Source organism: Lissotriton vulgaris, chromosome 12 (genome assembly GCF_964263255.1).
Source record: "Lissotriton vulgaris chromosome 12, aLisVul1.2, whole genome shotgun sequence".
Classification (NCBI taxonomy): Eukaryota; Metazoa; Chordata; class Amphibia; order Caudata; family Salamandridae; genus Lissotriton; species Lissotriton vulgaris.
The window spans coordinates 9709208-9722813 of record NC_141700.1 but is presented as its reverse complement, the minus strand read 5'-3'; the positions used below and the strand labels follow the sequence as shown (position 1 = coordinate 9722813).

The following is a 13606-nucleotide window of genomic DNA, read 5'->3' as shown; positions in this document are numbered from 1 at the left end:
CCCCTGCTGGCTCCCTCCCTGCTGGCACCCCCCCCCCCGCTGGCTCCCTCCCTGCTGGCACACTCTCGCCCCTCGCTGGCTCCCTCCCTGCTGGCACTCTCTCCCCTCGCTGGCTCCCTCCCTGCTGGCTCTCTCGCCCCTCGCTGGCTCCCTCCCTGCTGGCACACTCTCCCCTCGCTGGCTCCCTCCCTTCTGGCACTCTCGCCCCTCGCTGGCTCCCTCCCTGCTGGCACTCTCGCCCCTCGCTGGCTCCCTCCCTGCTGGCACTCTCGCCCCTCGCTGGCTCCCTCGCCCCTCGCTGGCACTCTCGCCCCTCGCTGGCTCCCTCCCTGCTGGCACTCTCTCCCCTCGCTGGCACTCTCGCCCCTCGCTGGCTCCCTCCCTGCTGGCACTCTCGCCCCTCGCTGGCTCCCTCCCTGCTGGCTCCCTCGCCCCTCGCTGGCTCCCTCCCTGCTGGCACTCTCGCCCCTCGCTGGCTCCCTCCCTGCTGGCACTCTCGCCCCTCGCTGGCTCCCTCCCTGCTGGCTCTCTCGCCCTCGCTGGCTCCCTCCCTGCTGGCTCCCTCGCCCCTCGCTGGCTCCCTCCCTGCTGGCACTCTCGCCCCTCGCTGGCTCCCTCCCTGCTGGCTCCCTCGCCCCTCGCTGGCTCCCTCCCTGCTGGCTCCCTCGCCCCTCGCTGGCTCCCTCCCTGCTGGTACTCTCGCCCCTCACTGGCTCCCTCCCTGCTGGCACTCTCGCCCCTCGCTGACTCTCTCGCCCCTCGCTGGCTCCCTCCCTGCTGGCACTCTCGCCCCTCGCTGGCTCCCTCCCTGCTGGCACTCTCGCCCCTCGCTGGCTCCCTCCCTGCTGGCTCCCTCGCCGGCTCCCTCCCTGCTGGCACTCTCGCCCCTCGCTGGCCCCCTCGCTGGCTCCCTCCCTGCTGGCTCTCTCGCCCCTCGCTGGCTCCCTCCCTGCTGGCTCCCTCGCCCCTCGCTGGCTCCCTCCCTGCTGGCACTCTCGCCCCTCGCTGGCTCCCTCCCTGCTGGCTCTCCCGCCCCTCGCTGGCTCCCTCCCTGCTGGCTCTCCCGCCCCTCGCTGGCTCCCTCCCTGCTGGCACTCTCGCCCCTCGCTGGCTCCCTCGCCCCTCGCTGGCTCCCTCGCCCCTCGCTGGCTCCCTCCCTGCTGGCTCTCTCGCCCCTCGCTGGCTCCCTCCCTGCTGGCACTCTCGCCCCTCGCTGGCTCCCTCCCTGCTGGCACTCTCGCCCCTCGCTGGCTCCCTCCCTGCTGGCTCTCTCGTCCCTCGCTAGCACACTCCCTGCTGGCACTTCCCCCCCATTCCCATCGCTGGCTCCCTCCCTGCTGGCACTCTCGCCCCTCGCTGGCTCCCTCCCTGCTGGCACTCTCGCCCCTCGCTGGCTCTCTCGCCCCTCGCTGGCTCCCTCCCTGCTGGCACTCTCGCCCCTCGCTGGCTCCCTCCCTGCTGGCACTCTCGCCCCTCGCTGGCTCCCTCGCCCCTCGCTGGCACTCTCGCCCCTCGCTGACTCCCTCCCTGCTGGCACTCTCGCCCCTCGCTGGCTCCCTCCCCGCTGGCTCTCTCGCCCCTCGCTGGCTCCCTCCCTGCTGGCACTCTCGCCCCTCGCTGGCTCCCTCGCCCCTCGCTGGCACTCTCGCCCCTCGCTGGCTCCCTCCCTGCTGGCACTCTCGCCCCTCGCTGGCTCCCTTGCCCCTCGCTGGCACTCTCGCCCCTCGCTGGCTCCCTCCCTGCTGGCACTCTCGCCCCTCGCTGGCTCCCTCCCTGCTGGCACTCTCGCCCCTCGCTGGCTCCCTCCCTGCTGGCACTCTCGCCCCTCGCTGGCTCCCTTGCCCCTCGCTGGCTCCCTCGCCCCTCGCTGGCTCCCTCCCTGCTGGCTCTCTCGCCCCTCGCTGGCTCCCTCCCTGCTGGCACTCTCGCCCCTCGCTGGCTCCCTCCCTGCTGGCTCTCTCGTCCCTCGCTAGCACACTCCCTGCTGGCACTTCCCCCCCATCCCCCTCGCTGGCTCCCTCCCTGCTGGCACTCTCGCCCCTCGCTGGCTCCCTCCCTGCTGGCACTCTCGCCCCTCGCTGGCTCTCTCGCCCCTCGCTGGCTCCCTCCCTGCTGGCACTCTCGCCCCTCGCTGGCTCCCTCGCCCCTCGCTGGCACTCTCGCCCCTCGCTGGCTCCCTCCCTGCTGGCACTCTCGCCCCTCGCTGGCACTCTCGCCCCTCGCTGGCACTCTCGCCCCTCGCTGGCTCTCTCGCCCCTCGCTGGCTCCCTCCCTGCTGGCACTCTCGCCCCTCGCTGGCTCCCTCGCCCCTCGCTGGCACTCTCGCCCCTCGCTGGCTCCCTCCCTGCTGGCACTCTCGCCCCTCGCTGGCTCCCTCGCCCCTCGCTGGCACTCTCGCCCCTCGCTGGCTCCCTCCCTGCTGGCACTCTCGCCCCTCGCTGGCTCCCTCCCTGCTGGCACTCTCGCCCCTCGCTGGCTCCCTCCCTGCTGGCACTCTCGCCCCTCGCTGGCTCCCTCCCTGCTGGCACTCTCGCCCCTCGCTGGCTCCCTCCCTGCTGGCACTCTCGCCCCTCGCTGGCTCCCTCCCTGCTGGCTCCCTCGCCCCTCGCTGGCTCCCTCCCTGCTGGCACTCTCGCCCCTCGCTGGCTCCCTCGCCCCTCGCTGGCTCCCTCCCTGCTGGCTCTCTCGCCCCTCGCTGGCTCCCTCCCTGCTGGCACTCTCGCTCCTCGCTGGCTCCCTCCCTGCTGGCTCCCTCGCCCCTCGCTGGCTCCCTCCCTGCTGGCTCTCCCGCCCCTCGCTGGCTCCCTCCCTGCTGGCACTCTCGCCCCTCGCTGGCTCCCTCGCCCCTCGCTGGCTCCCTCGCCCCTCGCTGGCTCCCTCCCTGCTGGCTCTCTCGCCCCTCGCTGGCTCCCTCCCTGCTGGCACTCTCGCCCCTCGCTGGCTCCCTCCCTGCTGGCTCTCTCGTCCCTCGCTAGCACACTCCCTGCTGGCACTTCCCCCCCATCCCCCTCGCTGGCTCCCTCCCTGCTGGCACTCTCGCCCCTCGCTGGCTCCCTCCCTGCTGGCACTCTCGCCCCTCGCTGGCTCTCTCGCCCCTCGCTGGCTCCCTCCCTGCTGGCACTCTCGCCCCTCGCTGGCTCCCTCGCCCCTCGCTGGCTCCCTCCCTGCTGGCACTCTCGCCCCTCGCTGGCACTCTCGCCCCTCGCTGACTCCCTCCCTGCTGGCACTCTCGCCCCTCGCTGGCTCTCTCGCCCCTCGCTGGCTCCCTCCCTGCTGGCACTCTCGCCCCTCGCTGGCTCCCTCGCCCCTCGCTGGCTCCCTCCCTGCTGGCACTCTCGCCCCTCGCTGGCACTCTCGCCCCTCGCTGACTCCCTCCCTGCTGGCACTCTCGCCCCTCGCTGGCTCCCTCCCTGCTGGCTCCCTCGCCCCTCGCTGGCTCCCTCCCTGCTGGCACTCTTGCTCCTCGCTGGCTCCCTCGCCCCTCGCTGGCACTCTCGCCCCTCGCTGGCTCCCTCCCTGCTGGCACTCTTGCCCCTCGCTGGCTCCCTCCCTGCTGGCTCCCTCGCCCCTCGCTGGCTCCCTCCCTGCTGGCACTCTTGCTCCTCGCTTGCTTCCTCCCTGCTGGCACTCTCGCCCCTCGCTGGCTGCCTCCCTGCTGGCTCCCTCGCCCCTCGCTGGCTCCCTCCCTGCTGGCACTCTCGCCCCTCGCTGGCTCCCTCCCTGCTGGCTCTCTCGCCCCTCGCTGGCTCCCTCCCTGCTGGCTCCCTCGCCCCTCGCTGGCTCCCTCCCTGCTGGTTGGGCCCTCTCTGCGCCCGCTTCCTTCTGGGGGCCCCTGCCGGTACTCTTTCTGCTCGCCCTCCTGTCGCGCCGGTGCTGCTTTAGTTTGGTGTCTGAGTGGCTGCTGGTGCGGCCAGGCTCTCGGACTCTTCGGTCTCCATGAGCGCTGGTTTGTGTTTGTACTCGTGCTCACCTGGGCTCTGACGTCACCCGCAGGATGGTGAACAGATCACCGGAGATGGCGTGCATCTGAGGGTTACCCTGCAAGAGTCCTCGCCCTCAGGAACCACTGTTGGGCCTGACCTGGTGCTGGCTGTGACTTAGTCTGCTTGGCAGAACCGACCACCTGCCTCAGGATTGCTTTACTTTGCCTGGTTTGAAACAACGGTTGCTACCTCTCACATGTTTTTACCTCTGATACTTGCACAAGTGCCACCTTGCCTACGTAACGCCTGTTCTTGTGCCGAGCACTTATTGCAGTATTATACCTCAAATTATACTCTGTTTTCTCTTCTAACTGCACACTTGTCACTTTTCCTCTTGTGCACTTTTGACTACCTCATGTATTTTTGGTTGTTCATCATTTTTTACTACCTCAAGTATTTTGTTTGCTCACAATTGTCACTATTACCTTTACTACCTCATGTATTTTTGGTTGCTCACAATGTTTACTACCTCAAGTATTTTGTTTGCTCACAATTGTCATTATTACCCTTACTACCTCATGTATTTTTGGTTGCTCACAATTTTTACTACCTCATGTTTTTTGTTTGCTCACAATTGTCACTATTACCTTATGTAAGTAACGTATGTTTTAGCAATCTGCTCTTTTGTAATGTTTCTCATTATGTTTCATTTCTGTTCCGAATGTGAAGCGCTCTGACGCCTTCGGGTAAAGTCCGCGCTATATAAAAATGCATAAATAAATAAATAAATGTCAACCCTTCGCACCATTGGCACTACTTCCTTGGCCAGGACAGGCTGGTGAAAGGCCCCCGGACTGCACCCTCCAAAGCCCCTGAAGGCCGGCTCCCCCCATGGCCGAGGAGCATTGCCGTCCGCGGTAGAGGGGGGGGCAGGGCCGGGCTTTCCAGGCATCTGCAGATGTGGATCTCTCCAGGCGAGGGTAAACGGGATCAACCGCGATGGGGGTGTCGAGTTATCCTGCCCCACCCTGGGCCCTGCTCCTACTTAAGCTGATGGATAATCCCCCCTCCCCCACGGGGTTAGGGACTGCTTTGTACTAATAAGTTAATAACACAATTATCTTGCAGCCGGCTCTTAATGCGACGGAGACAACTGGCAGGGTGATTACAAATACTCCCGCCTCCCCCCCTCGGGCTTCCCTGGGCGGCGGGGGTGTTGTCGTGGCGCTGCTTCAGGGTTGGCGCTAGGCTCAGTGCTCTGCAATAATTGCTCTCCTGGAGGCTTGGGTTTTGTTTGTACACTCGTGTCCCTCTGGTCGTCTTCAGTGTCACCTGAGTTATTGAGGGCGGAGGCCTTGGGGGGCTCAGCAGTGTCCCCCACCTGCACCCTGCGCGCCGAGGGGAGGCTGCCTCGCAGCTTGGAGGCTCACTAAAGCTGTCACATTATGACCCCGCCTTTTGTTTGTGTTCAGGCAGGCTGCAGTTATTTTCACCCCATGCATTTTTAGGGAACCCTTCTCACAACCTTCCCATACACCGCTTCTTACAACCTTCCCCTACATGCCTCAGTAGGTCTTCAGAAGCTCTCATTGAGGCTTTAGCAGCCTCTTCTTACAGCCTTTCCCCTACATGCCTGCTCACAGCCTTCCCCTACATGCCGGCTCACAGCCTTCCCCTACATGACTGCTCACAGCCTTCCCCTACATGACTGCTCACAGCCTTCCCCTACATGCCTGCTCACAGCCTTCCCCTAAACACAGTCTCACAGCCTTCCCCTACATGCCTGCTCACAGCCTTCCCCTACATGACTGCTCACAGCCTTCCCCTACATGCCTGCTCACAGCCTTCCCCTAAACACAGTCTCACAGCCTTCCCCTACATGACTGCTCACAGCCTTCCCCTAAACACAGTCTCACAGCCTTCCCCTACATGCCTGCTCACAGCCTTCCCCTACATGCCTGCTCACAGCCTTCCCCTACATGACTGCTCACAGCCTTCCCCTACATGCCTGCTCACAGCCTTCCCCTAAACAGTCTCACAGCCTTCCCCTACATGCCTGCTCACAGCCTTCCCCTACATGCCTGCTCACAGCCTTCCCCTACATGCCTGCTCACAGCCTTCCCCTACATGACTGCTCACAGCCTTCCCCTACATGCCTGCTCACAGCCTTCCCCTAAACACAGTCTCACAGCCTTCCCCTACATGACTGCTCACAGCCTTCCCCTACATGACTGCTCACAGCCTTCCCCTACATGCCTGCTCACAGCCTTCCCCTACACGCCTTCTTACAGCTTCCACTACACACCTTCTAACAGCTTCCCCTACACACCTTCTTACAGCTTCCCCTACACGCCTTCTTACAGCTTCCCCTACAGACCTTATTACAGCTTCCCCTACAGACCTTATTACAGCTTCCCCTACACGCCTTCTCACAACCTTCCCCTACACCGCTTCTCACAACCTTCCCCTACATGCCTCAGTAGGTTTTCAGAAGCTCTCATTGAGGCTTTAGCAGCCTCTTCTTACAGCCTTTCCCCTACATGCCTTCTCACAGCCTTCCCCTACATGACTGCTCACAGCCTTCCCCTACATGACTGCTCACAGCCTTCCCCTACATGACTGCTCACAGCCTTCCCCTACATGCCTGCTCACAGCCTTCCCCTACAAGCCTTCACAGCTTTCTCCTACACACCTTCTTACAGCCTTTACCTACACGCCTTCTCACAGCTTTCTCCTGCATGCCTGCTCACAGCCTTCCCCTACACGCCTTCTTACAGCTTCCACTACACACCTTCTTACAGCTTCCACTACACACCTTCTTACAGCTTCCCCTACACACCTTCTTACAGCTTCCCCTACACGCCTTCTTACAGCTTCCCCTACACACCTTCTTACAGCTTCCCCTACACGCCTTCTCACAGCCTTTGCCTACACGCCTTCTTACAGCCTTTGCCTACACGCCTTCTCACAGCTTTCTCCTACACGCCTTCTCACAGCCTTTGCCTACACGCCTTCTTACAGCCTTTGCCTACACGCCTTCTTACAGCTTTCTCCTGCACGCCTTCTCACAGCTTTCTCCTGCACGCCTTCTTACAGCCTTTGCCTACACGCCTTCTTACAGCCTATGCCTACATGCCTTCTCACTTACTTTCCCTACATGCCTGCTCATAGCCTTCCCCTACACGCCTTCTTACAGCCTTCCACTACAAACCTTCTTACAGGCTTTCCCTACACGCCTTCTTACAGCCTTTGCCTACACGCCTTCTCACAGCTTTCTCCTGCGCGCCTTCTCACAGCCTTTGCCTACACGCCTTCTCACAGCTTTCTCCTACACGCCTTCTTACAGCCTTTGCCTACACGCCTTCTCACAGCCTTTGCCTGCACGCTGCAGCAGGTCTTCAGAAGCGTCCTCCTTGGTAATCTGCCCGTCTGTTCATTATGGTCCTATGAGGGCCGGCTTGGCCTCCTCGAAGCAGTCCATTTCCAGAAGGATTGTTTCCTGTATCCTGTAATCCTGTCAGTTGGCCAACAAACATTTACCTGCCAGGCCCACGGCCCATTCTTCAAAGGGCAAATCATCCACCGTAGTCCTATTAGGAAACGTTCCATCTCCGAGATCTGCAAAGCAGCCAATTGGAGATCCATACACACGTTCACAAGACCCTACTTTCTTGATTCAGACTCTAGAGCAGATACCCAAGTAGGGCAGGCCTCCTTGTGGAATTTCATTCCTCTTAATTTGTCTGGAGTGGTGCGGGATGGGCTTGCTTCTCTGTTCAATGCTTGTGACTATTGATGAGGATCCGATGGAAGAGAAGGATAAGTTACTTACCTGTAATCCTTGTTCTCTTCCAGGGGCATCTTCATCAAAGTCAGGAACAACCCCCACTCCTCCCAGGACGAATCGGGCATACAGAAGTTCATACTCTGTGTTCTGTTCTTCGTGTCTCCATAAAGAACAACTGCCCTAGCGGTCACCCGCTGAGGCATGATGGGATACAGGAAGTCAGAGGGGCCTTAAGAGCACGGCGCCAGTTTTCACTTGCTATGTGTTTTCAATGCAGCCTATGGGCTAACAATGCCTTTGCCCTCCCTTTCAGTTTTTTCTCTCCAATAAAGGCTGTATTTCTAATCCCTGTGCTGTCTTTTTCTGACATCAGAAGTGCTATAGTCTTATATATGGTTTATTACAGAAAATGCAATGTACATAAGGCATTTTTAGTCTCCAGTACAGGTTGAAACGTGTAGGCCCCTTTTTGAAGGTGTAATGCACCTAGGTGTCATTTTGCAAAATAAAAGTCCCGGATCAAGCTAAGCTGGGATGTGCCGTGCTCTGTTTATTAGCCAAATCAATAAAGAAAGAACTGACCTGGCTTGAAGTTGACAAACCGAATAATATATTTAAAAATGTGCTCCGGTGCCCCCTCACATGGGCGGGAATATTTAGTGCTTACGACTTTGATGAGAACTAGAATTACAGGTAAGTAACGTATCCTTAGTATATTATGATTACATCGTTTGTTTAATCTTAGTGTATTTGATCAGTATTATGTTTTTTTGAGAAGCAGTGCTTTTCCCAAGAAATCACTTGGATCTTGAGAGGGGCCACTTTGGAGTTGTCACATTCTGGATTCAGAAACATTTTTGTGTAGTTTCTGTGATGGGTTGTTTGTTTCTGAGGTGTGCTGGGGTAGTGCGATCTTTGCCTTCTTATAGGGACTTCATAATTTTGGAGAGTGTATTCGTCACTGGAGGGATTTTATCCATAGTCTTTCCGGGATCCTTTGTTTATAGAAGGAGGACTTTAGTTCTGATGTCAACTTCCCATGTCTTCCTTGGCACTCTGTGGCTCTTATGGTCTTGAGTGTGATACATTTGTCAAAGTTTGTTCAGGCAAGGGGAGGTTTAGTGATGGAGCTGTGGAGCAGAATGATGAACAGTTGAGTTGAAGCATGGTAGGTTTGAAGACTGACCTTTGTTTTGCGAGCAGCCCTTTCTTTTGCTGAATTTCCATTTGTTGCTCCCTCCTTGTAAGACTTCTGCTGTCCCCTTGCTGATTCTAGCCATTCCTTCCAGGGACCCCTGTGAACCGGATCCCCATCATGGCCAAGCAGGTCCTGGACTTGTACATGCTGTACGTTCTCGTCACCGAGAAGGGTGGCCTCGTGGAGGTGATCAACAAGAAATTGTGGCGGGAGATCACCAAAGGTCTTAACCTACCTACCTCTATCACCAGTGCGGCCTTCACACTCCGGACTCAGTAAGTACTGCGTGTGTCATCTTGCCTCTCGCATGGTGAACCTAGTCATGCATTGCACTCATGCGTGATCCCCGAGCGAGTGAACTTCCTGCTGCTCACTGTGCCTTTCCTATGCTTCCGCAGATACATGAAGTACCTTTACCCCTATGAATGTGACAAGAAAGCGCTCAGTAACCCCAACGAGCTGCAGGCTGCCATTGATAGCAACCGGAGAGAGGGGCGTCGCTCAGGCTTTGGTGGCAGCCTCTTTACATACTCGCCCAGTGGGGCCCCAAACTTGCTGTCTCCCCCGAAAGTCCAAGGACTTGGGCTATCAGGCACCACCAACGGAGGACCTGCCAATATGAAGTTCAAGAAAGGTAAGAAGTGGTGCACGTGTACAGGCTAGGGTGTGATTGAGGTTTGGGGGCTTTGGGGGTGCCCCGAGAAGACTAGTGTTGTGTGGACGTGTTAGCTGGCAGTGATATGGCAAAAGCTGAGATATTCGAGCGCGAGTGAGACTGATCGGGATATGGCGATGCTTGCAAAGGTGTATTGAGTCTGTACAGTGGGGCAGATACAGAGACACAGGTGGCGGGGGAGGAGTGATAGGGGCAGGTTTAGAGTCGTGCGACAGCGCTTGTTGGGTGAGGGGCTGGACGTGAGGGTGATGGGACAGGTTGGGTGTGGAGTTGAGGCTGGTGACACTCACTTGCAGTTATCACTTCAGTGCGTGAGCACATATACAACAAGCCTTTCACAAGCACAGTCATGCTTGAGGTCTCCCTGTCAAACCTAGCACTTTGCGTGCATTAACTCTGCCAGCACTACACATGCCATATCTTGGTGGTGCCACCAGTTCTCTGCTTCTTATAATCTGCTGCACATTACCACTGCCTGACAGTGACTCTCTCTGTTTTCTGACCTTCAGAAGATGAGGCGTCTGTACCAATAGCGGTCCCAGCCCGGGTCCCAGTATCTTTAAGTGGCCACCAAAAGGTGGCGGCTGCTGCACAGGCTGCAGCTTTGGAGAATCTCAGGGAGAAGATGGAATGTGGAGAGCCCCCAGAAAAGAAGCTGGGTCTGAGCAGTGAGGAGCAGCAGCGAGCCATGCAGAGAGCCATCCAGCACAATCTGCTTGCCATGTCTTCCCAGCTGCCCATGAGTATACGCATCAACAGCCAAGGTATGTTCTCCATGCGCAGCGCTTGTACACCACCCAACATCTGCCTCCTCCAAACATCACAATGACTTGTCAATGTGGAGCACTTGTACCTGCAGTCCGCTTTCATCCCCAACCTCTACCTCTTCTGAGCATCAGCAGCCAACATATCTCGGCACTGTAGAGCACTTGTACCAGCTGTCCCCCCTCATTATTCTCTTCTGAGCACCAGCAGTCAAGCTACCTTATTAGTGCGGAGCACTTTTACCTTCAGGCCTCCCCAGCTCCCAAAATCTGCCTCCTCTGAGCATCTGCAGTCTAGGCATTGTCTGTGTGCAGCACTTGTACCTTTAGACCCCAAGCCTTCAACATCTGCCTCTGAGCCTCAATAGTCAAGGTAACTCGTCAATGTATAGCGCTTGTACCTAGAGTTCCTTTGTCCTAAACATCTGCTGCCTCTTAGCCTCATCAGTAGAGGTACCTCATCAATGTAGAGCGCTTGTACCTAGAGTTCCTTTGTCCTAAACATCTGCTGCCTCTTAGCCTCATCAGTAGAGGTACCTCATCAATGTAGAGCGCTTGTACCTAGAGTTCCTCTGTCTTAAACATCTGCTGCCTCTTAGGCTCACCAGTAGAGGTACCTCATCAATGTAGAGCGCTTGTACCTACAGCCCCTCTGTTCTCAACATCTGCTGCTTCTTAGCCGAATCATGCTTTTAAGACCTCGATTATCGCCAAAGGATGCCTGCAGGTGCTAAGGTACACGGTAGGTTTGTAAAGCCCTACTTCGGACCTGTGCAAATCCTTTTGCATTAATGGTTTTTGTAGCTGCCCTGGCATTATCCCCCTGTACTGAAGTTTCACATTTAGTTACGGTTTAACCCTTCCCTTAGTGTAAAAGCGCCCACTCAGACCGAGTAGTGTGCTAGATAAACAGGGTTATTAAATTGGTGCCAATGTCTGAAAATTCAGAAAGGTGGTCTCTTTCTTGTGAGGTTCTGCCTGCCCTGTGCTGCCGATTCTCTGCGGTCTCCATTTGAGCAATGGGCCACCTCATGCTTGTACCTAATTGCACCCTATTTTCTGTGCGAGCCCTCGCCCCCTTACATTTCGGGCACTACTCGCAGGCAAGCAGCGACACAGGTGCTACTGGCAAGTGCCCCCGGTGAGAAACATGTCTGGACCATTCTGCATTCCATACATATTGAGAACTGTTTCTATGAGTACCTGATGAATTAGTCTAGCTGAGAGTGGACTGCCGGTGCCATCTTGGTTCCTCGGCACGCCCCGCCCCTAGGCATCATTGTATGTTTGTAGCATATGTGGCTGTAGATCTACATGTTCTGCATACTCCTGCTACCTAGTGTTGGGCTCAGAATTTCCTAGATCACTTGCCTGCCCCAGCAGGGCACGTCTTCTACATCCTGCCCAACTGCCTATCCCAGCGTGCTGAGCATCTGCCATCCCCTCATGCCTTCCCACGCTCTGGTTTCTCTCTTTGCTGAGTTACTAACTGGACGCTTTCTTAGCACATCTGGGCCCACCTTTGTATACCAGCCTCCTTTCCCACCCTTACCTCGCTATGTGCCCCATCATCCTTACACCTCCCCACCCCCCCACATCATGCGTTCAACTACCATCGAAACATAGGAACCTCCTGATGCAGAGTAACATACTCCATGCACCCCTGTTGAATCTTACAAACACCATCATGTCCTTCGGGGTGCATGCTTTCGCAGGTGCCTGTCCAATATAGCTGTCCCTCAACAGTGCATTGGTACTCTCCCTCCTTGCCGACTGCTGTCCAGTATGGTTAGACTGAGCGATATGAACCACGACCATATGCAGACCACTGTCTGACCTCCCTGACTCGTAGTGTTTCTGGACCAGACCATTGGAGCTGTATGATTTAAACGAGAATAAAAGAACATTCTCACCAGTTTCTTCTTAGAGTTGTCGTTCTCCTTGACCATCATTCTTCATGAATATTAGGTTATATTTTATTTATATGTTCCTTTCTTCTGACAGGCTTTGGTGTTGCTTCCCCTTGTTTCACTATATGTGCTTTGTTTTATATATATATATATATATATATATATATATATATATATATATATATATATATATATATATATGTGTGTGTGTGTATGTATCATACTGATTCTCACTGTTTACTTGCTTGTGGGGGACTATTAAGGTGCGTTTCCTTCCCCTCCAGGTGACAACCGGCAGGACTCTGCCATCAGTCTAACAACGAACGGCACGAACAGCATCAGCATGTCCGTGGAAATCAATGGCATTGTCTACACAGGTGAGCAGGCGGTTCAGGTTCATCAGCTCTCAATGCAAACGCCTTCTTTTAAAGTCTGGATGGAACCCCTAACATTCTAGCAGTCAGAAGTTTTAGCCGCTGGTGCTAAATGTTGCAGACAATAGTATCTTACTCTTGGTTCATTCTGAAACAGGGATTCTGTTTAACAATTGAAGGGCTGATGTTTAATGACATCTCAGAGGAAGGGTGGGTGTTGGATTGGAGATTAAGTATCTGCTTGAGCAGTGGGAAGATTTTGCCTGGCTTGAGTGTACCAGGAAGGATGTCCTGTGCAGTAATGATTTGATTCTGGTGAGCCGAGTCTGTCTGTTCTCTAGTGGGATGTTAGACAGTGGTCAAGGGGTGCTAGTATTCGAGGGAGGATAGGATGTTTGTGAGGCCTGATGTGCGGCTGTATTCACTTGATTGTGCAGTTCAGCAATGTGAAGGGTGCGGGTTGTCTGTGCTGGATGTGTAGTGGAAGGGTATTGCTGGCAGAGCGTGTTGGACCAGTCTAGCAGCAGTGAGGACTGCCACTCGTGTTTCTTGTGGTGGAGAATACTAGAAGTAGACAGTGGTGCTTTTGGTGTGGGTGATATTTTGCTTAATGTTTGTTGTGTTCAGTGGTTGTGGAGTATGTCATGAACTCTGTGAATGCTCCTCCAGGAGGTGAGCTCCTTAAGGATGGTGTTGTTGCATCAGAAAGCCTGTAGATCAGGAGGGAGGTTCTCTGTCACTGAGTGGTGAATGCAGCATATGACTTAGAGGTGAGTGATGGGTTCTTCAGATGAAGAACCAGGAGGACTTGGTGAAGACGCCTCAACAGGTCTTGTGTGTGCACTCTGTGTACTGTAGGCTGAGTGGAGAAGGTTGTTTAGGAGTTGCGGAGGTGGCAGAGATTTGTTTCAGGTCTACTGTACATCAAAGGGGTCAGTGATGTTTGTAGTACGATTTCCTATAGCACAAGGTGT

The 13606-nt window shown here is 56.3% G+C and overlaps 1 protein-coding gene across 1 annotated transcript in view; it reads left to right on the top strand.

Annotated features, from left to right (window-relative positions):
• Positions 1 to 13606, top strand: part of ARID3A (AT-rich interaction domain 3A) — a 201293-nt gene that overhangs the window by 166949 nt on the left and 20738 nt on the right. Inside the window, exons 5-8 of the mRNA XM_086946719.1 lie at positions 9000 to 9183; positions 9307 to 9542; positions 10094 to 10348; positions 12543 to 12635. Coding sequence (XP_086802845.1) covers positions 9000 to 9183; positions 9307 to 9542; positions 10094 to 10348; positions 12543 to 12635 — 768 coding nt within the window. The remainder of the gene's footprint in view (positions 1 to 8999; positions 9184 to 9306; positions 9543 to 10093; positions 10349 to 12542; positions 12636 to 13606) is intronic.